The sequence below is a fragment of the Clarias gariepinus genome, chromosome 1 (genome assembly GCF_024256425.1).
Source record: "Clarias gariepinus isolate MV-2021 ecotype Netherlands chromosome 1, CGAR_prim_01v2, whole genome shotgun sequence".
Lineage (NCBI taxonomy): Eukaryota > Metazoa > Chordata > Actinopteri > Siluriformes > Clariidae > Clarias > Clarias gariepinus.
This window is the reverse complement of record NC_071100.1, coordinates 21,856,544-21,883,381: the sequence shown is the minus strand read 5'-3', so window position 1 is coordinate 21,883,381 and position 26,838 is coordinate 21,856,544. Positions and strand designations below refer to the sequence as shown.

The 26,838-nt window shown below is 38.6% G+C and overlaps 1 protein-coding gene across 2 annotated transcripts; it reads right to left on the bottom strand.

Moving 5' to 3' along the window:
- Positions 1 to 978: 978 nt before the first annotated feature.
- Positions 979 to 24,481, bottom strand: pik3c3 (phosphatidylinositol 3-kinase, catalytic subunit type 3). Of its 2 annotated transcripts, XM_053500422.1 has the most exons (26): positions 24,105 to 24,481; positions 22,134 to 22,322; positions 21,624 to 21,767; positions 21,293 to 21,422; positions 21,154 to 21,180; positions 19,970 to 20,056; positions 18,808 to 18,903; positions 18,294 to 18,365; positions 17,646 to 17,750; positions 17,463 to 17,555; positions 12,964 to 13,149; positions 11,750 to 11,889; positions 11,275 to 11,353; positions 11,106 to 11,173; positions 10,284 to 10,389; positions 9,016 to 9,132; positions 8,700 to 8,831; positions 8,434 to 8,562; positions 6,886 to 6,955; positions 6,727 to 6,791; positions 4,975 to 5,059; positions 4,817 to 4,891; positions 4,518 to 4,686; positions 2,235 to 2,325; positions 2,015 to 2,140; positions 979 to 1,635 (listed from the first exon to the last, which is right to left on the bottom strand). In XM_053500422.1, the coding sequence occupies exons 1-26, from the start codon at positions 24,173 to 24,175 to the stop codon at positions 1,621 to 1,623; spliced, it is 2,667 nt and encodes an 888-aa protein (XP_053356397.1). In that variant the 5' UTR covers positions 24,176 to 24,481; the 3' UTR covers positions 979 to 1,620. The 2 variants fall into 2 exon arrangements, with proteins under 2 accessions (XP_053356397.1, XP_053356405.1); XM_053500430.1 differs by lacking the exon at positions 21,154 to 21,180.
- Between the last annotated feature and the right edge of the window lie 2,357 nt (positions 24,482 to 26,838).

Sequence of the window (26,838 nt, the reverse complement as noted above, 5' to 3'; positions counted from 1 at the left end):
TATAATTGGTTAATCATACACTTGTGCAAATGTGAAACTATGTGCAAGTGTAAGAATTGATGCTGGTTTGAAGCCAAAAGGACCAAATAATGATTTGATTGATTAAACATTAGCTTACTCTTCATCTGACAGAAAATGATAAAAGAAAATTTTAAAACATTCTCAATTTAAAGCATTTCTTCACACACATGAAAGTAACTTTCTTTTTATGTTAATTTTTCTTTATGACCTGTATTTGTTTCAATAATTACAATATACCATATTTGTTAAATAAATATATAAAACATGAATAAAATGCTTAGTAGCTGTTATAGCTGAATGCCGTATTCTTTTTTGCCAGTTGACTGAGTGACTGTTTACAGCCCAAAAACACCTTCAGAGCTTTATGCAAACTTGTTGTGGATGTGGATGATGAGACTCTTCTGTAGCTTATATAAAGTCCTCCTACAGTAGGTCCTATAAGATATCTGTGTTATAATAAAGAATTTCACAGAATGAGCTGCACCAATTCTGTGGAAGTACGTAAATGAATGGTTTGTATTCACAAGCAGTAAACATCTCTCTAGTGCCAGGGTGGTGTAGTGGTTAGCACCGTGGCCACATGCCTTCACAGTGGGGAGGGGGAAGAACGAATGCATGAGAATTTGCACCTTCTCCCTGTGCATGGTGGGTTTCCGGGTATTCTGGTTTCCTCCCACAGTCCAAAGCACATGCAGATTTAAAAAAACAAACATGTAAATCAATTGTCGTTTTCCAAATTTCTATAATGTGTGAGAGAGTGTGTGCAGGTTTTGGGATTGGCCCCTCAAGAATAAAGAATTTCACTGTATAATGTACGTGTGATGAATAAAGGCTGAACTTAACTTGAACTGAACCAGGATGTATCTTGCCAAGTGCCCCGAGTCTCCAAAGAGACCCGTGACTCTGTACAGCATAAGCGGTATAAAGAAAGACTGAAAATGAATGAACAAACATCTGTTCTGTTACATATTTTATTAAATGCTCAATGTTTTAGTTCATTGTACAGAGGAATCATATATAACTTAACTATAAACTTCTCCTTTCATTTGCATTCAATGGACCAAGTGCAGTTATACCACAGTGATGTTACATTTTATAAAACATGAGTTGTGACAGTAGGTGGATCAGTAATTGATATCAAGAGGGTTCTTGGTAGATGCTGGTGAGGGAATGACTCTAGTAGTTACAGTATAGTAGTTTATAGCTACTATAAGGTAAGCGTTATCAGGAACTTAACTGTTTCAGAGATATACCACAGCATTAACCCCAAATGTATAATAAACAACGTTGGCAAATTTCTGTGGTTTAAAAAGATAAAAACACTTCAGGACATGCTGTTATTGGAAAATAATCAACTGCATAATGTAATACTAACTCTGCTTCTTACCACAATGTCTCTTTGTATTTTCCTAGAACACACGTAATCAAGTTTTTTTTTTCCTTATGAAAGCACAGATCTCTCAAAGTGATGACACACACACACACACACACTTGGCACTCCTCCGTCTCCACTGTCCTTCACTTTCATTTGTTCTATCCTGCTTTAATTACTGTGGCAAGATGTGTCCAGGTGCAAGTTTCAGGCTCCAGTGTGTATCCTCATCTTCGCCAGTACTGTTAGTGGGGAAAAAAAAGAAATAAATCACAGCATTCACGATTTAAATAAAAAAGTGCATAATGCGTAAAAAAAAAACGCGTCCTTGACACGTTTAATATTATGACATTTTTATTGCTACATTAGTTAACTTGCAGTTTCTATACTGTTTGAACTGAATAGATTTTATCCAAACTTAAACAGCTGTCTTAATTTATTGATTTAAATAAAAGTGTTTTAAAAATGTAAAAAAGCCTAATGTTTAAGGAGCTGATGATACTGAAAAGCATTCGGTACCAAGTGCAGTCCACTTGTTTGATTCTTTTAACTGGGTTGTTGGCTGCAAAATCGTTAAGAACCCCTGATCTAGAGTACCCTATACTAAACACACATCTGTACCTGGGCAAATTTGTGTATTTGTTCCACTACAGCGGCGAACAGAGCTCCCACACTCTCATCTATCAGACTCTGCATGTAGTGTACCGCCTCCTCATCTGACAGGTCCAACCTGAACTTATCCTGCACCTGAAAACACACCAAGTCATCTTTTCTTGAACAAAAGTCTTCAACATAGTTAATAAAATGAGATTTTAAAAGATTGACATGCAAATAAACACACCTTTTTAACTGTCTTATCGGGCTCAAGTGCGATGTCAGGAATATTGGCGTCCACCATCAGGGAGAACAAGTTTAATATGAGGTTTGAGTATCTAATAAAGAGAGAAACACAATGTAAGCATTGAAGCATAGTTCGCATTAGGACAGATTTTGTAGGCCGACATTTAATTAAACAAGAATCCCAATTTTCTTTTTTTTTAAACTTGCTTTTAAAAAAAACTGTGTATATAAGTAAAGATAACCTGTGTATGAGTAAATTTTAGCAAGCAGAGAAAACCACAAAAATACCCCTAGCATCTGCAGTTGTTTTTTTTTTTTTAATATGCCACAAATGACACTGTAACACCAGCATGGGAAAAAGTCCAGGTTGACCACTATATCTTCATAAGCAGCGCTGCCATTCTACACACCAGAAACACCGCAGTACCAACTTTTTTTATTATTATTTATTTTTTTGCTTATGATCTCACATTGCAAAGTTCACTTAGAATTTAAAAGTTCCCAGTACCAAGCACGGACAGGACATGACACGCACAGACCCGAGTCGAACCCACGACCCTGGAGGTGCGAGGCCACAGTGCTAACCACTACACCACTGTACGGTCCCTGTTTTAAAAAGATCATATTTTAAACTAGATGCTCTAGATGCTTGGTCAAAACTGAAAGTATTTTTATAATGGCATCAAAAGACATCAAAACATCACTTCTTTTTCAGAAATGGGCCACAAATATACAGGAAGGATACATCAGCTTTACAAGCCACGTTGTGCCACATTCATTTTTTTTATCAGACCTGATGTCATAACCTTAATAATTACAAATGACTTTTATCTGACTCTAATGTGGACACGTCTGTCCTCTGAAACAACACTAGTGCTTATTGATATATCCTGATAACACCATCTGGGTTAAAACACATTATATTTGTGTAACTATCCATTCATTTCAAACGCTGGATGCGATTTTAGTCAAATTAAGCTTGGGATTTTGCTCTGTAGGACAGCAAGCAGTTAGTCGGCTGTATTTCTTGAGATCCAGGAGAAAGTAGAAAGCCAGATGCCTCGCTTTGGCCGTTTGCGCATCTATTCTTAGAACTGCTATGAAATCCCTGCGCTGCTGGCTGATTGATAATGTCAGAGAGCACCCTACACATCTATAACTGTAAAATGTCTATGAATTCAAAGCTGCCTGTTCTTATTCAGGTCGCCTGACCATGTATCAAACATACATCCAATCTACGACAACAACCTAAAGTTCATTAGATTTGTGTGTTCAGAGAGATTTGTTTAACACTAAACGGATTTGAGTCACTTCCGGCTGGTAATGTAAACATAGCCTCAAAAAACACGAGAATAATTAGCAAAAAAAAAAACGTCTAAGAACTAAGAACTTCAGATAATACAATCTAAGATCCTGAACAGAACCCACACTACAACTAATAAAGAGCACCGTATGGGCGGCTGATTACTATCATGCTTTTTGACTGTGCCTTACCCTAACCCTTCTCGTATTTATGAAATAAAACGTCAAACTTATATTATCACCTGCAGCAAACTAAAAACGCCGTCCATGTCCATGTGCCGTCATCCTTTTATCACGTAGCGCTGGACGTATAAATTTTAAGCGACAAAAAAAATAGAGCAGGTTTTATGTAATGTTACAAGACCACCATAATCTTCAAATTTAGAATTACATAAAAAAAAATTAGTGCTCGTTATTTATTTTCCAAAGCCACAGGGAGACGCAGCAGAGGGAGCCGCAGCAGAGGGAGCCGCGGGAGGCCCACCCCTGCCCTAACCCTACTTAATCACATTTCTTTATTATCAGTACTCCATCTCTGAGCCTTTATCACAACACTACCATCATAATAACAACACTAAAACTAGTTGTAATTGTCTCTTAAAATATTATAATACACAACTAGAACCACAGAACCAATATTTGTATAACACTGGATCAATCTCTACCCTGGAGAGAATCACAGTTAATCTAGAAGTAAGAATAAATCACCTTAGGACATCGGGTCACTCACACTTACAGGACACAGTTTACACATTCTAAACCTTCTCTGGGTAAAATATTTATTTGTAGAACTTGTTAACTCTCATCATCCACTATCATTAATAGTTGAAGTGTGCATGTGTCTCCTTTTCTCTTCCTCATTTTAATGGGTGTTGTAATTATCTGAAAGAAATGCTATGGTGCTGTGGTTGAACTGTAGATGTAGTGCACTGCACTAATGCAAACGAATGTGTGGGGAGTCCGTTGTGTGATTGTGTGTTACCTGCGCAGGTGCAGGAAGGCTGTGTAACAATGTTTCCTCAGCTCCTGGTACTGTTCGCTCTGCATGCCCCCCATACCCTCTACCATCTCCTTACTCAGCTTCATCGGAGGAGGCAGCGGTTTGGGGTCCCGCCCCAGAATGTAGCCAAAATCAATATGGAACAACTTCCCTAAGGCGGAAGAGAGAGATTCAGCCATGGCAAGGACACAGTGCATGCTCTCTCCTACATACAGCCTGATATTTCATTTGAAGATTAAAGTGATAAATGAAATAAGATGAGGTGAAATGCAGAACTCTACCTGTCTTAGTGAGAAGCAGGTTGTCCAGGTGCCTGTCCCCAACTCCAAGGATATAGGTGATGACACAGTAGCCAGCTATGACATACACACATAATTATACATTGTACATCATTATGATAAGCAGATCTTCACACTCTTTTTCACTATACATGTCTCACCACAGCTCTTCACGTAGGTGTCCATCACCTCAGCGCTGATGCCATAAGGTCCTTTTTCACTAGGGGCGTGTTTCCTAAAGAAGCTCTGCAAGAACAGGTCAGAGGTCAGCTGATCCACTTCTCTGATTAATGTTTATCATTTATATTTTTCACAAACTTCTATTCAACTTCTAATTGTACATTTAGTGTTGTCTGTGAATATTATACACCGATTAGCCAATGCAAAATAATGATGCCCAGTATCTTCTAGGTTGCTGTGGTGTTTGGCACCAGGACATTGGCTGCAGATCCTTTGGGTGCGGTAAGTTGTGGTGTGCCGCCTCTGTGGATCAGACTAACTCTGAGGAGTGGCACATCCCCTGGGTGCTCGATGGGATCTGGGGAGTCTGGAGGCCAGTTCAGGGACCTTGTCATCTTTTCCTGCTGGACCCCGTGCACAGTGAGCTATGGTGCCCTGGGTGTTCCGGTGCCTTTCTATCATGGCCAGGATTGGTTTTGGTGCTGCATTGGCTTTTCTGTCGAATCGGACCAGAGAAGGTGATCCTTGTTTCCTGTGGGCATGGATGAGCCTCGGTTGCCCATAAGCCCTTCGCCAGCTTACTGGCATATAATTAATAATTACTGTTAATGTGTTAATGTTTTGTGGTGGTAATGTTAGTGATGATAATTATGAGGGGGAGTTCAGTGTATACTTCTTTGTTATATTTGTTGTTAATGATTGAGGAAATGTTGCTGTCTGCCCATCTGAAGTTCTCATGAGTGTGATTTCTCAAGAACGAGTAGTTGAGTTGTTCATAGCAGTTATAAAGAATAATGACTGTAACAGTAAATGAAGTAATTCGATATTGGGAAATGATGCAAAAATTGTCACAGCAAAAAAAAGGTCACAGCAGGGTCATTTGTCTGAATAGACGAGCATTGGTAGTGAATGTTACACTGAAGGAAACCCTGCTTGGAGCTCAACTTAGTGTGTTAAACTACCCAAATGCACAAAACTAATTTTGTATTTATTACTTACACCATACACAATATATGATCACTCTTATGATGGACACATTTGTTCAGATTCTGTGATGCTTTTGTGGATTTGGTCCAACATATTCCCATTGGTTTCGGACATTTTTGACACTATATAACGATCATGAGCTTAACTTCTACATACAGACATTCCATGGAATTAACTTGTCTGATTCCTCTTTAAATGTGAAAGATGAAGATTCATGTGAACTTTGAGATCTTCGCCTAACCATCGAGTGACAGTTTAGCAGTACCGACATGATTTTGTCCTTAAAACACAAATAAAACACTTTAGGACACTTTAGCAGTTTGACAGGATATTTAAACTTACTTTACATTACCCTTTTTATATACTTGAGTTTGAATCCACAGTCTTTTTTATTATAGAAGAAGATAGTTGATTCAGTGATGATGAGGTCTTACTATAGGACTCAACAGGCTATAGTGGGGCTGTAGTAGGGCATATCCATTGAATAAACCATATTTAACGTCAACATTTCGGGATAAACACTTGAACAAATTAACCATCTTAAATCATTCTCTCCTGCAATGCACCAGTTTTCAGTTCCTGATGTTTTGGAGGGAATTTAACATCAATCTTGTTGTCAGTAAATGAAACCTCATGCTTCTGGTTTCATTTTTAATCCAATGTGCTGTGGAGCCAAAACAGCTAAAACTGCCACCGTCCAATAACAAACTGCACTGAATGAGTCATGGTGTGTCTGAGTGTCCAACCTGAATATTGCCTTCAGTCGCCAGAACTTCTGCCACAGGAACCGATTGCACAAACTGCATAAAACCTAAAAACACAAACACAGCGAGTGTAAGAATGAACGAGAGGAACATCGGGGTCTTTAGTTCAGGATCTGTAGCTGCATGTGTGTTAGCACTGACCATGTTTAGTGCTCGTGGCCAGTACTTTGTATGGCATCAGCTTTAGGTCCAAATTCTCCTTCCTGAGCAGCTGTGGAGAAAAAAGATGTTTGAGTTAAACTGTAAACAATAAAGAATTATAAGTCTGTCAGAAATTATTAGCATCTTTAATTATATTTTACAATTTTTGGGATTTTGTCACTAATGTCACACATGTCAACTATTTAAATACCAAACATAATAAAGCCTAACGGCATGGATCTGAGCAGGGTGTCGCAGGCCGCGCTTGTCTCAGCGTGTACTTGTCTCTAGTGGCCTACAAGGCACCTGAAGGTAGTTTACTAAAACAATAAGAACATGCATTTGGGGATTACAGAAACAAAAAGCCAATTACTGTGAGGAGTCATTATTTAAATCTTTCTAAAACGTGCTTAAAGATATACAGTATCTCACAAAAATGAGTACACCCCTCTAATTCAGCAATTATTATTATATACTTTCTCAAAGGACAATACTATAGAAATAATACTTGGATATATTTTAGAGGAATCAATATGCAGCTTGTATATTCATCATGTTCAAGCGTGTGTTTGTCAGCTAGGACAATACAAATTTTTATATCATATATAAGAGCATTTCGTGCTTTAAGTACAATTCACTCATACTGACCACTAGATAACCAACATGGCACCTCATGGCAATGAGCTCTCAGAGGATTTGAGAAATAGAATTGTTACTCTCCACAAAGATGGGTTAGGCTACAAGAAGATCAGTAACACATACAGAGGTTTTGCAAGGGTGGATCAAAGTCCTCGTGCTGTGTGTCAGGTGCATGAGTGCTGACAGCATCGCTTTAGAGGTTGCAGAAGCGGGAGGTCAGCTCATCAGTGCTCAGACCGTACAACGCACTCTGCAGCAAGTTGGCTGTTATCACAGAAGGCAGCCTCTTCTGAAGCTGGCTCACAAGAAAGCCTGCAAACAGTTTCCTGAAGATAACCTGAATGAATTACTAGAACCATGTCCTGTGGTCTGATGAGACTAAGATAAACCTGTTTGGGTCAGATAGTGGCCAGTATGTGTGGCATGGAAAGCATGGCGGTGGTAGCATCATGTTCTGGGGCTGCATGAGTGCTGCTGGTACTGGGGGCGCTGCGGTTCATCAAGGGAAACAATGAACAATGAACTGGATTCCAGCATCTGCTGTGATATTCTGTATTATTCTAAAGCAGAACATGATGCCCTCCCATGAAAAACTGGGCCAAACGGCAGTTTTCCCCACATCATAACAGCCCCAAACACACCACTGAAATGCCACCTGCTTTGCTGAGGAAGCTGAAGCTGTACAGCTGTTATCATTCAGGGTGTACACACTTCTGTTGCCAGCTACTTTGAGTTATTTTTAGAGGACAGTAAATCTATTCGAATGACAGTTTTGCACTTTATTTCTCTCTTTATATATAAACACACATGTCAACAGTGTGTTAATTATATTCAAGAAAGTTTGTCTCTGTGATGGGTCTGTTGATGAGTTCTTGTTTTACGCTTAAATAATATCATCTATACATTAACCTTGTCCATCAGTGAGATGATCTGTAGGATGAGTTGATCTTGTCGCAGGTCATCACCATGTTTAAAGATCACAGGATAAAGTTCCTTATCTTCGGTCTTAAAGATCAGCTTAGCAGGCATCAGAGCACTCTAAATACAGAAAGAGTAAGACACACACACACACACACGCAGAGAGAAGGTGATGTGCATACATCGCTTAATCATAATCATTTTCAGATTCATACCAAAGAAGAGAAGCTGGATGGATAGTTGTGACCATGGCGTACCTTGAATAGTGTAGCAGTGTCTGGTACGATGCCTCTGATGCGCACCTGGGGCTCCAGCGGGAGAGGGATGGGATCGATTTCACACAGACCCACCTTCTCGTTGTCAGCCAACAGAGCCTGTAGTCTCTCCGTCTGTCTCACAAACACAGCATATGTATTCAAACAAATCGCTAGAAAATGAAATACCCGCTGATAAATGGGACGATAAATGGAGAATCTCTCATAATGTTTTTAAATTATAATTTATTTTTTTTCACATTATCTGCTACAGGTGAGATAATTGAGGGATATGTGTGCCTTGTGAACAAGTGTGTACCTTTTTCTTGCGGTTGCCGCTCTCCCTCTGAACAGCCTTCATGAGCTGCACCAGTCTGTCTACAAATGTCTGCTGGGATGCGAGGAGAGAGCGCATCACTTTCACGTTCTTATCACCCTGAGGAAGAGGAAAAGAGAGAGAGACAGTCAGGTAGAGATGTGATCTTTCTGTAGCTTCATTAATTCGATAAAATACAACAAACGAACTGTGAGAGGTACGAACAAATTATGTGATGATATTTTCAAAACTGAAATTGGTATTATTTAGTACTTAATAGTAAAAATAGTAACAAATAATAATAATAATAATAAATTATTTAAAAAAAACTAAATCAGTGTAATAAAAGTCATGTATGAAGTGTTACCAGCCTTCCCAAACACATCATTTCCATAATGACTAACTGGAAACAACTAATCACACTTGTAGTATCAGTCACAGTTGCTCACAGGTACTTAGTACCCAGACTGGCTTTAGAACAAAGTTGATTCAATTTCATTTAATGCCCATCGCTCCAGGATAGGGTCAGTCTGAACCATCGAACCACATGATTTTTGCCATTGTTCCAAAGGTCAATCTTTATTGGAGCCTTTTTTCCTGATTAGTCTCATTAACAAGTGATTTCTTATGGCCACACAGCTATTTAGTCCCAATCCTCCGAGTACTCATCACACTGTGTGCATCCAAAAATGCTCTCACTTTCACTATTAAACATAGCTATGGTTATTACTCTTTGAATCACGCAGCTTCACCAGGTGATTAAGTGATCTCCATTTATGACATTGTTCCAACCACATTTCTTCTACAAAGTTGACAGTTCAGCATTACCTTTTCAGGTTTTCATATAGTGATGGTTCTTTAACCATTTTCAGGAATTTCAAATCTCCTAAGTTGTTTTCTTTGCTTGATGCAGCCCAATAACACAAACCTTCTGAAATGCCGACTTTTTGGGGGGCCGATCGGTGTAGCAAAAAACTTTAAGATAGTGAAGAGTGGGACAATGAAGTGGATAAAAAAGGTGTATTTGTGAAAACCTGCACATCTGAAATGCACCACGCGAAGACTGAGAATAACAATACAAGTCTCTTTTCCAATGCCCAACCTTTTGCCTAGTTTCAGAACTTTATGTGTTTTGTGTATTAGCACACTGAGTACAATAATTGCTGTAAGGTTAAGCATAGTGTAAAGCATAACACACAAAAAATGTGCTGCCACTCCTTCATTCGTGTGTGTGTGTGTGTGTATGTGTGTGTGTGTGTGTGTGTGTGTACCTTTAGCAGAGCTTGGCTGAATCTTCTCATTACATTCAGATACATTTCATGAGTCTTTGGGTCTCTCTGCTGTGTGTCCTGGTCCTCACACTCCACTATTACATACCTGTAGAAAAAACATTTAAAGTCGTGACAGCAGTACTAACATCCAACAACAAGACACATGTGGGGGAAAATCTGGCACTGGTCGTTAGCTTCACTTCAGTGAAAAGGGATGCTGGTTGTTCCTATAGGTTTCTTTTTAAAAAACACATATTTGATTATTTATACCTCAGTCCTGTTTAATTCTTAAATTTGATCATTGAGACAGTGTTGATTATTATTGAACTTAATTCTTTTTCTTTTAACAACATTAACAAGGGCAATTGGAAACATTGACGCATTTATAGTAAATGCTAATTTTACATTTTGGAGGCTCTAATGTAATTTCTGCGATGACCGACACCCCATCCAGGGTATCTCCTGCCTAGTGGTCAGAGTCCCCTCCGATAGGCACCAGCGACCATGTAAAGGATAAGTTGGATAGAGAACTAATGAACAAATATGTAACAGCCAGGGCCGGCACATAGTGTATTTAAATTAAATATGAATTTAATTTAAATACAAACACAAATCATTTACTTTCTATTCGTTTTTTTGCGTACAAATAGCAGACGAATAGCTCCATCGTATCTTCAAATGAAAGAAAAACATAGTCTGGTGTGGGAATAAGTATTCTTGGCGAAATTTATTTATTTTAAATACAAACACAAATAATTTACTGACCATTTGCACAAGAGGAAATTATCATTTGGTTTATTGTGCATGAGTACGGATACTTACCAGTACAAGTAGTTGGCTAGTGTGGAGTTCTTGCAGGCACGTGATATGAGGAAAGTACACAGGTCTTGCTGCACAACAAAGCACATGCACACACAGTTACACACCACCACCACCACCACCAACACCACCACCGCCGCCATTATTTTTCTAAACTCCCGCACTTTTTTACCTCCAGACTTTCTCCATCTCCTCCATCTTTGCCTTTCTGTGTGCCGGTGGTTGCTATGGCAGCCGAGGTTATCTGGGAGCTAATTAGAAATAATAGTGTTAACACAACTTCAATGTTATGAGTTCAATAACATTGCTTTCATTTCTCTCCCATGTTGACAAAGCAAATCACACAATTATCACCCATTAGATTTATCTGAAGCAGCAGAAAACAAACCAACATATTACATTCTGCCTCCCACACCTAAACATCTTACAACTGTTTGTTTATCCGTAATTTAATTATTGTAAAACAATCATTAGCCTCATTGGACCAATGAAGTCTGTCTCTCTACTGTATCTCTCTATCTATCTATCTCTCTATCTATCTATTTTAGCATGCATTGTTGCCCACTGGAAAATGGGACACTTGGCCATTGTTGGCCCAGTTTATAAGTGCATTTATTACTGCATACATGCTGTATTTAATGACCCACCTGTCCAAGTCCCCCAGCGTGGTGCTCTCAGACAGGCCCTGGCTTTCCCGCTTACTGCCAGGATCCAGACCACTCTGGATATCACTGAAGTTCTCATACTTTAGAGCCTGAACCAGCTGCAGCAAGTACATCAACAAATCCTACACACAGACAACATCAAACACGTATTTCACATACTTCCTTCAATAGTCCAGAAGCAAGAGTATGCCATCTGTGCCACTGAGTGACAACCGTTTTGAGGGAAGAGGAAAGTACATATCAAATGATTTAAATGAACTAAACACATTCTTGCTTGGTATTATTATGGCATAAATGATTTTTTTGTTTTAAAACAAATTCTACAACAGTTAGTTCTAACCAAGTGATTGGCCAAGAGCGGTGACAATGGTCAGTAACACCACATGGACATTTATTTAGAAGCATCACTTCACGTCACAGATGCTCTCTGGTTGTCAATTATACCAACACTTGGCCGCAGCATGGGTGAAAGTAGGTCAGTATGGAACACAGAACTGAGGAGAGCAGCTACCTGCTAAAACCCAGATTTAAAACCCAACGAAACACATCTGATGATGTTATGTCATTTTAAATAACATTTTGTCTACTTAAAATTAAGTTACTCCGAATTGAATCACTGTTGTTTTATTTATGCCTAACGCAAGCTAGAACGTTGACTAGCTTCTAACACAAGGCTGAATCCAAAATCCCTTCCGAACAATTAATCAAGTGCCCTACTTGGTGTTAAACAAGTGATGTATACACTAGTGGACCAGTTTTCCATTTAACGCTATTTGGGGTTTAACCCAAGCACCAGGCAGTTAACTGAGCTGATATTCTAAGGCGGAATAAGTGGAAATATAAAGAGAAGGATATGTACGGTAGGATACGTGTTGGCCAAGTAAAATAACTGTTAAATAAACAAAACAAATCGTAACCTGTTTGGGATAAATGTTGTTTGTAGAACTGTTGCAGTAAAGACATCATTGTGAGTATATATTTCATTATCTAAACCACTGTAGAATAATATAACTTTAGATTGGCTTATGGCTGCATTCTGGTACGGACTCACATCCCAAATTTCAATACAGCTGGTTTCAATTCCAGAATATGAATAGGAAATCCTATCTCCTCAATATACTCTTATAATAAAAGCTTGCGTGTACATTGCTCAGCATTGTTTCTTAAGTATAATCCACCCATCATCAGAATCTCACCTCATCATCAGCCTGCTGTAGACGGGCCACGGCGTAGCGTCTGACTGTGGGGTTGGTGAATTGAGACGAGAGCAGCTCCAGCGAGTCCTCCACGTCGATGGGTCTCCACTTTCCCAGCAGCTCAAGCGCCTGCTTGGCCTCCTGTGGCATTGCCCAGTTCACACACTTCAGGAACTTAGTCAAGGCCTGTTAAACACACACACACACACACACACACACACACACACACACACACACACACACACACACACACAAGCACAGACAACAGACATTACTGGTACAGGGTTATACATTTAAATATATATTTAAAATGATCTACATAGCTGATGTTTGATGTAAACATTGCCTGACTCTCCTGACCTTTATCCCTAATTAAATTCAAATATTTGAATTAAATTCTAATATTTGATTTGTATAGCACTGTTAACAGTTAACATTGGCGCAAAGAAGCTTTGCAGGAACAAAAATGTGAATATGAATTTAAAAAATGTTTGTACTGAATGAGAAAGCTGGAGGTCACAGTGGAAATGACATGATGAAAATCACTGAGAAGAACCAGACTCGAAAGGAAGCCCATCCTTATTTGGGGCGATAACAGATCAACCTGAAAGAAATCCCTGCTAGTGTCTCTGTGCTGTGTGGGTACGTTTAAAAGAGCAATTGTTTAACAGGAAATATGTTTTAGCTGATATAAAGTCCACTTTGTTTAAGGTTATCACCTGTTCACTGATAGAGACTGGGCACAACACTGTTCTTGGCAATTTCAGTCCTTACACCAGTGGTTCTCAAACATTTTCTGTCATTCCCCACTTAAGGGGGTGGGCTAATTTTCAAGCCCCACTTGTCAACAAAATGATAACGAAATCGGCCAAGTTTACTATTTATTGAAATATCAATTTTTAAACCAAAAAGATCAAATAACGCAAATAAGATACCACATATATTTCCTTTTTACATTGTCTTTAAGCTACATCCGCCTTAAATTATACATGTTTAAAAGCATTAACACCATTATTCTCTACGGCGCAACCAATGATTTAGGGATCATCGCAAAATGCCGCACACCAACAAAAAGCGTAGAACGATATTGATCTTCCCTTCTGTTCAGCGCCTGAAGGATCAAAAAGCAACTTTGTTGCCACACAGGAAACTAGAAATGCCAGACTAGCACTGCCTGATAAAATATTAATGTTTAAGAAGAATACAGAAACATCAGCATACACATTGGAATAAATGAAATTACATATATAATACCGAATGTTTCCTTATATATCGTTCCTCTGCAATTAAAATGCCGACGTTAAGTTATTGTTGCACTATGGTTCCACTTTTTCTCTGATGTTATTTTAATTTACTTGTATTAATGATCCATTTCTTTGCGTGTGATTGTTTAGTTTCAAGTGTCTGATCTAGGGGTGGGCGATATATCGGTATACACGGTTAACCGGTAGAAATTTGTCAACCGATAGAGATTTTGGTCTATCGTCTTAATCGCGGTTGAGATCACGTGACGTTGCACGTTACGTAACCACGCAATACACATTCTCTTCTATGGGAAGCCAAACACATCTAAAGTGGGATGAAACCGTGGCAACCGATTGAGCCGGCATGGGCAGACCAAATATCCAGACCCAGTGGATCGCGCAGCGTGGACCAACTTGAGCAGCGCTGCTCGAATCACAAACCTGCGCGACTCTGGTAAAAATAGACCGCGCCGACCATCAAAATACATTTTACCCCGCTGAAATGCGCACGTACAAACCAGGCATGGAAAGGCGGAAACAATATTAAACAGTCCTGACATTTTAAATAAATTGTTTTTAAATAAAAAACAGTGGGTTTGTGATTCGAGCAGCGCTGCTCACATTGGTCCGCAGGTTATCTCTGCGCTATCCAGATAGTCGCGCTGCGCTGTCCACTGGGCCGCGCAGATATTTGGTTCAATCAGGTGTCACGGTTTAGTCCCACTTTTGATGTGTTTGGTTTCATATACACTTCGACAATAGAAAGAAGACTCGTGCAGCAGCAGTGAGTTTGCTTACAGTACATGTGTACAACGAGGAGATTGTAAAGAAAAACGGTCCATCATCTGTGGTGTGGAATTGGTTTGGGTATAAGAAAAGTAATAAGAAAGAGATCAACGTGATTTGCAAGGTACGCAAGTGCAAAAAAATGCGGCAAAGCTCAGCAATTCACAGTTTAAATAAATTACATTATGTAAAACAGTTTCTTTGTGTTTGAATTTTTATTTATGCATTTTCAGATACAAATTGCTATATTGTGATATATATCGTTATCGAGGTAGAAAATTGCTTCTACCGTGATAGAAGATTTTGGTTATATCGCCCACCCCTATTCTGATCTTTATTGTCAATAAAGAAAAGCATGAATTAGAATAGGTACTTTCCTATTATTTTCCACTAATTCCCTCCCGTTCATTGCGCCCTCACCTGTCATGTCTGTATTACCCACACTTTGAGAACCACGACCTTACATTATGTGAGTAATTGCTGTCATAGTGAAATTATTCATATCAGTGGAATCCAAGCCAACTTCAGAAATTAGTGTTATCCACATGATTCAATATAAATGAACAAGTGGTGTCCAGATACAGTGAAACCTCAGATTGCGAGTAACACAGTTTGAGAGTGTTCTGCAAGATAAGCAAAGATTTTTAATAAATTTTGACTTGGAGTCTTGGTTTACAAGCACCGAGTATCATGTATCAAGCATGCGCTTTTTGTTTTGACACCGAGCATCACATGATCACAACTAAGCCAACGATTTTTCTCTCTTGTGCTACTGAATTGTGGGTAATCGTCTCCCCTGCTGGGTCTTAGTGCTTGTCTCTCACTGGTATAATCAACATCCGTGCACCTTTGTACTGTTTACTATAACACTGTGACCACGTGTGTGTGTGTGTGTGTGTGTGTGTAAAACATCTTTTATTTTGTGTCTGTATGCGTGTGCGTACAGCGCACGTGTAAAGCAAAAGCAAGTCTCATTAGAGAGGTTAAAGATCCAGATTTCTCTCCCTGCTTAAGGCTTAGCCTGCTCTTTTGTCTGTGTGCGTGCGTTATTGGACACCAAGCCCCACACACACAAACACCCTCCTACTTTCGCCTTTACAGACACACAGACACACACACTCTCTTTCTTTCTGCTCTTCAAGGAAACTCTGCTCTGTCGTGATTCTTTTTTTTCTGTCTATTTTTACTTTACAGCAGTGATTCTGTTAGTGTGTCGCTCAATCAAGTATCAATAAGTGAAAAGAGTGGAGGAAGGGTAACTGTCTAAAACGAGAAGGGGGCGGGGCTCCTTACTTTAGCTTCACACACAGTGCCTGCGCGCACAAACAGAAACACTTATCTGTCGGATTTATTTTTACTTTTTTAAATTGTAAATTGCAGATTATTTTGTTTTATTTTTACTTTATATTTTGTATTTATTATAAAAAATATATTATTTTTTGGGGCTGTGGAACAAATAACTTAAATTTTCATTATTTCTCATGGGAAAATTCGATTTGATTTATGAGTGTTTTAAAATATGAGCCCGCTTCCGGAATGAATTATGCTCGTAATCCAAGGTTCCATTGTAATTTTTTTAAATCTTATTTTTGCCATGTTCCATTACATGCCTGCCATTACATCAGTCATTTAGCATTATTAATCCCATTAATTAACGCAATATATTTATATATATTTATTCATACATGTGAAAAAGTAAGTACACCCCATGAAATGGTTCTTTTATTTTAAAATACAGTGCTGTAAAAAAGTATTTATGTAAAAATGTATCCTTTTATGTGTGTGTGTGTGTGCATATTCATCACACCTAAATGATTCAAATTTTAATATTATACAAAGATAACCTGAGTAAATACAACATGCATTTTTTTTATGATTTCATTAACCAAGGGGAAAAAAACTATCCAAACCTGCCTGGCCCGGTGTGAAAAAGTTATTGTTCTAAACTTAATAACGGGTTGTGGTTGTTTTAATTTAGCCACATAAGACAGTTTCGGACATGAATGGCCTGTTTAAGGTTATGCCACATATACACAAAAGAAAAAAAAATCAGAAAGGAGCAAATACTTTACAGCACTGTACAGTAAGCAGAAACATCACTATTTGCTATTTAGTTAAACTGTATGTATCGTAAGGGTAAATTGATTTTAACATATAAAGTAACGTATTTACATGTAGAGATTTACTTTCTTTTTCCACATAAGAAAACTGCATTTAATTTTATCTCACTTAAATGCTATTAACATTACTTACATAAAAACCAGATAACAGTATGTCCAAATATGTTGCGAAGGTTTCTATGAAACAGTGTACTTCACATGACCGTACATACATTTATATTACAGTTAAATTTATTGTACTGAGAATTAGGATCACTCCACAGTACTGCATCTTCTTATATAAGATGCTGAATGTAACTGTGAGACTGGGAATCGCTATTAAACCCTCAGTCATATAACATGCACACACCTTTTCCTGAGTGGTGAGATAATATCTGAACTTCCACACCAGATCCTGCTCCTCAGAGGTCAGCTGCTTGGTGGGAGGGTAGCTGACGATGATCTGTGGACACGCAAACACGGCAGTAAAATCTCTGGTCCGTTCATTACTCACACCCACACACACATTCCATGATCTCTTTGGCTCACTCACGTTGAGCTGGTCCCTGGTGGCAGCGTTGGGCTTCAGGTCATGGTCAGACGGTCCACTCCGCAGGCTTCGAGCCAGTTTGTGGTGTTTGCTCTCAACCAGATTTTCCTAATATACAACACAATTCTCAGTTTAATTGGTTTAGCTGGAGTTCTGGCACAACACATTGAAAGTGAGTTCCTTCTAGGAGTGTGATGAGGAAATGTGAATTAAATTACACTACTTACATGGTGATCTATATCATAACCTCATTACAGTAAAACTGTTATATCTGATAATGGTTATAAATGATACTTATTGAAATATGTCAATTTTCTTTTACTTTTTAAAAGAGAAAAATACAATTAAACAGTTCTGAACATTTTTATGGTATAATTTACATGGTAACACATTGTTCTCCATGTTGGGTCCAAGACATATGGCCAGAGGTCTACAATATATTTTTATTTCATGCATAATGCACCCAATATTCAAATAGCTAAATAAAAGGGAGATTTGCTGCAGGTGACGGTGGAATGTAAGATTATTTTCAAAATCACCTAATTTTCTGCAGTTTTTAAATCCTTTAAAATGTTTATTAGTAGACTCAGTAATATCAGAGTCAATATTAGGTGTAATTTGGACAACATTTTACAAACATTCATCACTCACCATGCCCATTTGAGGATCAGGGACTTTTACTATGTCGGAACTGGTCAGTAGCGTGGACGCTTCATCTCCATCCTTCACACACCAGAAGGAATAACACATTAATAACCAGGTCACTATATATATATATATATATATATATATATATATATATATATATATATATATATGAAATATACATCTAACTCTCAGCATAATCTATCAATAGTCTCAAAGATTATAAGCGTCTATCAAAGCCACACAGTCTTTGTGCAGAGGCCCAAAAACATTTTATAGCAAAATATGCTGTATTCTGTCTCCTCTCTAGACTCTCTCTCTCTTTTCTTAAATACTGCTGCCACATGAATAAAAGAAACCCCTCCTAATGGAAACTCCATATATCTAAAATATATCTAAACTTTTAATGAGTAATGGTTATCTTAAGCCATCATGCAGGATCATTAGAACACTTTTATTACTCATGGTTACTATTAATTAAACCGCAATATTTAAATGTATTAAGAGGAAGCTTTCTTACCTTTTCATAGTAAACAATGCTGTATTCTTTGTCTCCGCTCTTCACTCGTGGAAATTCCACCATAAGGTACATAAAGTTGGAACTACGTTTCTCACTCTGTAGAGAGAACAGATTTTTACACTAAAGGTCACAAATAACCAAAAAGAAATGAGTGCTGGATACGCACACAGAACTAGGATTTACTGCTTCAAGATTAAAGAACAAACTGTATAAAAATTCAAAGACACAATCGCCATTTATGCCAAAGCCAAGGCAATGCAATTTTATTCACAAAGATCATTTAACAAACAAATAAATAAACAAAACAGCTAAAATATGTCATGTGTGGGAACTGTACACACAATCATTCAGGAACACCACTTTCACATTACAGGAACTTTATGGCCACATCCCCTGTACACTCCTGACCTCAATTCAAGCCATTTCCACACGTTTGAGCCATTACGGAGTTCCTGGGAGGCCAGCATTTTAGATGTGAACCAGGAAGCCAGATCATGACTCTAATGTACTAAGAAAACTTTCTACCTTGATGGGATCCAAACACTACTGAATCACTGGGATAAGTGCATTAGTCTAGCACGGGATTGTATAGAGAAATAAAAGGAGTTTGTATTGTTTATAAGTGTGTTCTGTTATTCTGCACATTTAGGAGTCCTGCTTTGACATAAACACCCTGTTATATAACTTTAAAAATGTAACTTTTTCAACTTTTAATGATTCCATTATTTATGAGCCACACAAAATGGGCTGTGTGTATGAAAATGGCTGTAATTCCTGAATGCCACACTTCCTCAAACACCCTTAAGTAAAGCTGAAAGTCTTAGGTGTTTCAGTTTGATGTGGTGGTGTACAGAGGCCGAATGCCAAAAAACTTATCATCGTTCCAATATTTACAAGCCTGATAGGTACATTTACATTGTAGCTCCAGCGAAAAGGCCGAACGACACAAACAACAAGCCGACTAGATTTGGGGTAAGTGGAAGCCTGCTGTATTTAAATTCAAACATTTTCTTTTGAAATTTAGGCAAAGAGGAGAAAACATTTACTGCTTTCCTGTTCTACAAGCCTAGAAATAAACTGAAGAGATTAACCTGGTGTGTTTGAACAGAAAACTCATGCCACACATTACACATTTATCATTTTTAATGTACAACCATCTCACCTCATTGATCATCTCAATCTCTCTGAAGGTCAAGCGGTCCAGCCAGTCCACCTTCACCATGTGCCCCTGGCGATGAGCCTTCGTCAACTAGAGAGACAGAGAGAGAGAGAGAGAGAGAGAGAGAGAGAGAGAGAGAGAGAGAATGCTTAAATAAGTAAGATTAAAAAAGGTGTGAGATCCATGTTGTGCTGTGCATAAACACTCAGCCAAAACATTGTGTGCCAACCAAAACTAGCTGTGTGTGCATGTTCACACACAAGTAAATCACACAGTGGGTGGTCAGTACAAGGTAGTCACATATTAGAAATGTTCCTGTCACTCACATTTCGGCAGTTAGTAAACTTGCACGAGAGTCACAGGTAGAAAGCATGCAGACTTTGCAGCTTTTGCTAGATTTCATAGGAACTGCAGTTTAAATGCATCACAGTATAACAGTATGTGTAGCCCTTTTTTTTTTTACATTGATACTGTATACTGTCCAATATACTGTTCTCCATTTCCATCTGATCTCCATTATAATAACGATGCTTTCTTGATCATGCATTAAAGCTTTAGGTTTTTTATTTAATGAAATTTAAACTTTGCAATATTGGTTTGTCAATTCTTGTTTGTAGATGGTTCTGTCAAGCGAACATAAAAAAAGTGAACATTTTATATATGTATTTATGTAGTGCTTAGCAATGCGGCCTTGCACCACCAGGGTCATGGGTCGAGTCCCGTCTTAGTTCTGTGTGCAAGGAGTTTGCATGTGTTCCCGAGCATGGCGTTTATGGGTTCCTAAATTGTCTGGTGTGTGTGATCCTGTAACAGGATAAGCGACATAGAAGATGAATAAATAGATTTTTACAATTTCTTATATTTACCAGACAAAAACCCACTTCTACCCTTCCTCCCTTCCAGCTGATGACATATCAGTCCCTATCTGTTTGATGTGTAAATGCTACAGATGAGAATCTTCCCGCACTAAAAGAGAACAAGCTGCGTCTGTGAGCAGATGGTAACAAGTTTAAAAGGGTGATTGTATTTGCCAGTCTCTCGCCAGGTGAGAAGTTATAAGTATGGTGAGATGCCATCAAACACACCCTGCTCTCACACTCTGCAAACAATTACTTTCTTCCAAACACACACAGCTTTACAGTCAAACATACATGGACATCCAACATTCCTGCCCTTTTTGTACTTACATCACTAAGTAGCTCCAGGTCAGGACCCTGGAACAGACAGCAGTTAAAATGTGTCCTATAACATCACACGCACACACACACACACACTTTTCTCTCTCTCTCACTGTCCCTAATTATTTACGAACATTCCTCTTGTCACCTTAGCCAGCCTGCCCATCTGATCCTCCGCCAGAGTGCTGCTGGTCCTGCCTGGTGTCAATGTCGTGTCCCCGCCATCACCTTCCACCCCAGGCCACACCTTCAGATCGTGCATGCCCTGCCGGAACATTCTGTAAAAAGAAAAAACACAAAAAGAATTTTTTTTATATGTACAATATACACTGTACATATACTGTATATATAAACCATATAACTGATTAATATACACAATATATATACAGTATATATACATATATATTTTTTCATTAACATACACACAAATGTAGAATTCCTTGAACAGATCTAGTAAAGACAAATCAAGAGACCCTCACCCGTATTTTCCAAAGAGGGTGACTGTGGTGCCCCCTACAGGAGTGGCACGTCCTGGCCCATAAACATCCCACACAGTCAGCGCTACCTGAGCATTCTGTGGCAGGTCAGGATACTTCACTGGCAACCTCAACCACTCGTTCCAGCTACAAACAGCACAGCACATGTTCTCATGAAATTTGCAGTTTATCCTTCATAATGCTATAAATTATCAAAGAAATTGATTTACAATATCGCAAAATAAGCGATGACTAGTTTCATGAGGTTGCCACTTTTTTTTAAAACAAAATAATTTCAGTAGTAAGGGTATTTTTTATTATCGCACTGTTATTATTGCAAGTATGATTCATCTCCAAAACACTGGATGACTAAAAAATTTTACAAATTGTTCCTGTAAAATGGTCTTCTGTCCGTAAATCACACTGAAAACTTGACTGTGTATTAAAGTAGGAAAACTGGCCTGAAGATATACATGACCTCCTTTAACTTTCATTATACTCAGAGGTACTTACTTCCAGCGGGTACTGAAAGCTTTATAGGATGTTCGAACAGGCAGCGCTAGTGGTTTCCCCTCTGCAAACACCTGGCAGGTAACATACAGGTCTGAGCAGTTCTCCTGGTAAAGCCCAGAGAACCTCAGCATCGGGTCTTCAAGCAGAGCTTTGTAGCTTTTCTGTTCCCGCTTGCCTTCTAGACTTCCTCTGTAAAAGATACAAAAAAAAAATCATGCTTTTAGCTCAGTTTTCGCATTGATACCGTTCAGCTGAAATGATGATGATTCGAGGATGTGTTCATGGCGAGTCGGAAGTGGACTGCACCACACACGTAGGCGCTTTGCAGCGGATTATCTGTTTGAACACTATTTCTATTATATCCAGATAAAAATGGAAGGTGTTCTCACACTTAATGAGGCTAAGAAGGGATTAAAAACACACATGACTGCAAGTAAACTGGAAAGATTTAACCCAGATAATTAAAAAAAAGGTAAAAGTACTTACTTACTTAAAAGGATTCATTGAATAATTTGTCAATAAAATTAAACGAAAAACAATCAATCAACATATTTACTGTATTCTATGTAAAAGTTCGATACACACACATATAGAAAGCAATATATTAAATGGCGCTATTAATCCACTGTACAAATAAATCTGTAGAAATGAGTGGATAAACTTTAAGAATTTGTAAAACTAAGGTGTGAGCGGAATGCTTTTAACAAGAGAATGCTTCATCTCTGCTGCAACGAAGAACACTACAGGAAGTCTTCCCTGCTGACTGCAATTAGTCTTCACAGTAACTCTGCTTTGTGTGAGAGGGATGTGAGAGATCTCCTTCTGACATCACTATAAATAGGGACATAATGTTCTGTTCTGTATTTATACACATTAATCGCCACATGAAAGAACTGTGATACGTAATTGAAACAAATTTCCCCTATTTTACTTACTATCAACCTATCTATCTGGTGGTACAGTGACTTAGTGGTTATTAGCACTGTAGCCTTGCACGTTCATGCACTGTGTGCATGGAGTTTGCATGGTCTCCCTGTTCTCCTAACGGAGAATGCATGTGTGAATGTTGACCAGACGTCCTACAACAGGGACCAAAATGGGAATAATACCAATAGTCACCACTGGCCACCAAGCACCCTAGGTGGACTACAGAGGTCCCTAGATGAATGGATCTATCTATCTATCTATCTATCTAGATGCAAAAAAAAGCCCAGAAGAAAATCCAGAAATTCAACGAAAAACAGTTTTGTTGAGGTCCAGATATTGAAAATGATTGAGTGAAGGCAAAGCCCACTACAGCCATATCGAGCTCAATGAGTCTTTGGGTCCCTGTGGTGGACTGGGATGTAAGGGGACAGGGGGAGATCCGTGTTATCTGCTCACCTATAATTGTTTATAGATGTAATGTTCCTTTCTAACATCCTGGGGTTTAACACCCGCTCATGAGCAATAAATACCGTGCGAGTGATTAATTACAGGCGCCTCGGGATTTCACTAACGCAATGAAAACACGTAACCGGTTTACCGGATGACGTCATTCATCATGGTCGTCTTTTTTACGGCCCTGATCGCTGCACGCGGGGCGACAGTTGGTCCGGGCGGGAATGACGTCAGTGCGTTGGTTCAGCTGAGTCACGTGCGCTGTCATGCTCCAACCAAAGCAACAACACAGCTAAAGTGCTACAGAACTCATTTCTCCCAATAATTTATTTACACCATTAACACGTATTATTAAGACCATAAATTAAGCATCACATGAAAATAGAGAGGATGTAAAATATTTACTAATATCTGTTAACTGTCTACAACAAAGCATCTCCAGTCTTTGTTATTTGTTTGTTTAATAAACAGACCTGGTCTATTATAACCCATGCTGATGGTTACTTATTTAACTAAGATGATCGTTAGGGCTCATCTCAGCTTGTTATTTTTTTCAGCTTGTTATCTTAATTTTTTTAAAGAAGTACTCACATTTTCAGTTGGACATTTATGTCCAGGTCGCAGCTGTAAACATAGTTAAACTTGTCCGTGTCCATCTCCATCCACTTCTACAACCATTAAACAAGACACATAATACTGTTCGGTGAGCTGAGAGAGAGAGAGAGAGAGAGAGAGATGTAACAGAGCAGCAGGCCAGAGAAAGCCCCCCTGCACTGAGGGAGTTCCAGCTCAGCACCGCAGCTTGCTCTGTTTATTCCTGCAATGTCCCACACTGTTTATTTAACATGCATCCGCTACTGTTGGTAACTGATTTGTGTTGCAACTGCTTTAAAACCGATTAATCACTGCAGTGACTGAGTCCTAGTGAGTATTAGTCTATCCATAGTGCGCTTTCCGAAGAAAACACAACAAAATCCTACAGCAGGCATAAGCAATCGATAGCAATCTCTCCATCCAAGCGGTGCTTAAACAGGCAATCCTGCTGTTCAGAAACCATTACTTTAGTCTGCACAGCCTGAGTCGCTTCCTGGTTTGATCTATGGACGGAAAGCAAAATAGGACAAATGTATCTAGTAATAGTAGTATTCCAGTAATAGTACAGTGACTACTGTACTTTTACTGACCAATTTACTTGTACTTTTATTTAATATTAAACACTTTATGAATACATCATGTTTTTCAGACAAAAGTTAGTAAAATACACTTGTGGTCAAAAGTTTACAAAAGTGCACTTATTATGATATTGGGCTTTTAATGTTTTTATTATTATAAAAAAAAAAACTTTTTGGGTGGGTTTCCTCCGGGTACTTCGGTTTCCTTCAACAGTCCAAAGATATGCAGGTTAGGCTAATTGGCATTCCCAAATTGTCCGTAGTGAGTGTGTGCCCTGTCCAGGGTGTACCCCGCCTCGTGCCCTAAGTCTCCTGGGATAGGCTCCAGGTCCCCATGACCCTGAATACAGGATAAAGCAGTATAGAAGATGATTGAGTGAAATTCTGAATGAAGGTGAAAAACAGATTGACATTAAGGGAAGACGTAAAGCATTGTACAGTGATGAGACTTTTAGTCGCGGCAAAACTTTTTTAATGGTGCAAACATTTTAAAGAACGTCGTACATCTGTGAATGGTGATTTCGTCCAAAGTGGCTTGTATCCCACTACAGTCGTTTCCGTTAACATTCAGTGAGTGGAACGTCTGATCCTCGAAAGTCAACAGATAATTTGTTGCCAACTCGCAGAAGACATACATCTGTCTGTGGGAACTGTACACACAATCATTCACCAACACCACTTGCACTTAGCTAGGTGTAATCACCACATCCTGTGTACCATACGGCCCTGACCTCATTCCAAGCCATTTCCACATGTTTTACATTACTGTAAAGGAATTCCTTGGAGGCCAGCATTTCAGATGTGAAACACGCAGTTGAACTGGTACATGATGGAATATGTTGGAATACATTGAAAATGTAACAAAATTGAGTGTTTCAAGAGGACAACTACTCACTCGAAATTGGGTGTAGAATTGATAAAGACGGTGAACTTTAAGCTTTTCTAGTTTCAACCCTTTTAAAAATGAGTAGACTATGCTTCAAAGTTGGGTCTGTGCAAAGACTCTGTTAAACATAAATGTTATACAGTTATTCTGTCCCAAAAAAACGTCACTGGCTCCTGGTGTATGTTTTAAAACGCTCCTGGTCGATAGATCAGAGTCTGCTGTAACATAGCAAACTGATAAGTATTTGATTGGATTGAACAGATAAATTAATTACATTAGAATGTGGTAATGTTAAACAAATGTTCTCAGACATTGGTGTAGATAGCTTTTGTGATGTTACACAGGTAATGCAAACACTGGGTGTAAATATGGTTTAATCAACATCATCATCATCATCACAACCACCACCATCACCACCACCACCACCATTATAATTATTAAGCACTTTCTTGCCTTCCATTGAGGATTAAAGACTGAGCCAATAAAACCAGCAAAGAAACCTAGTGCTCATTTATTGAATTAAAATTTATAACCAGCCTGATTTCAGCCTGCTGACTAAAATGCAACTGTTGAACTTTTCCTCAATGTGGCTTGGCAAGCAGTTATGTACATAATGTGGTGAATGAGTCAGCCTTCATACCAGCCCAACACCTCAGTCCATTACATGCTCCACTCAGTATTAAAGAGCCGTTTAAGAGGACGAGCCCTTGCCCTTGCTCTCCCACTGTGTGCTCCACACACTCACAGCAGAGGCTATGTCCTTTCTTCTTTATGCAAACCCACATTCCTTGGTTTCATGCTGAGGGGCACATGACTACAGGGTCAAGTAAAGCTGGAAGTAAGCACTAATATTTAGTGGTTAGATATTCAGAGAAGGAATATTACAGAGCTTGGATTTATTTGATTTATTAGGTTAATAAGATGTTAGTTGCATATAACAAATTTGACCAAGTTAAACTTTCCATATGAGGCAGTTTTATCCAAAGCAATCTATAAGTGAGTTAGACTTGATTGTAATAAAAATTTAAATTGATTGTAATAATAACTAGCCAAGCTGTGAGTCTCCAACATTTCCATCCTTTGTCTGACCCTTCCCATTCTTTTCACTGGGATTCTAAACTGAAGTTTCCTAAGTCACTGTGTCCGATTATTTATGTTGGACAGGTGTTTTTTTTTTTTTTTTTTTATCTAAACTGAGATATCTGTAAGATAAAAGGAGGAAAGTTTTCAATAATGCAGTGTGAAGTGAGAACAAAAAAGTGCCTAG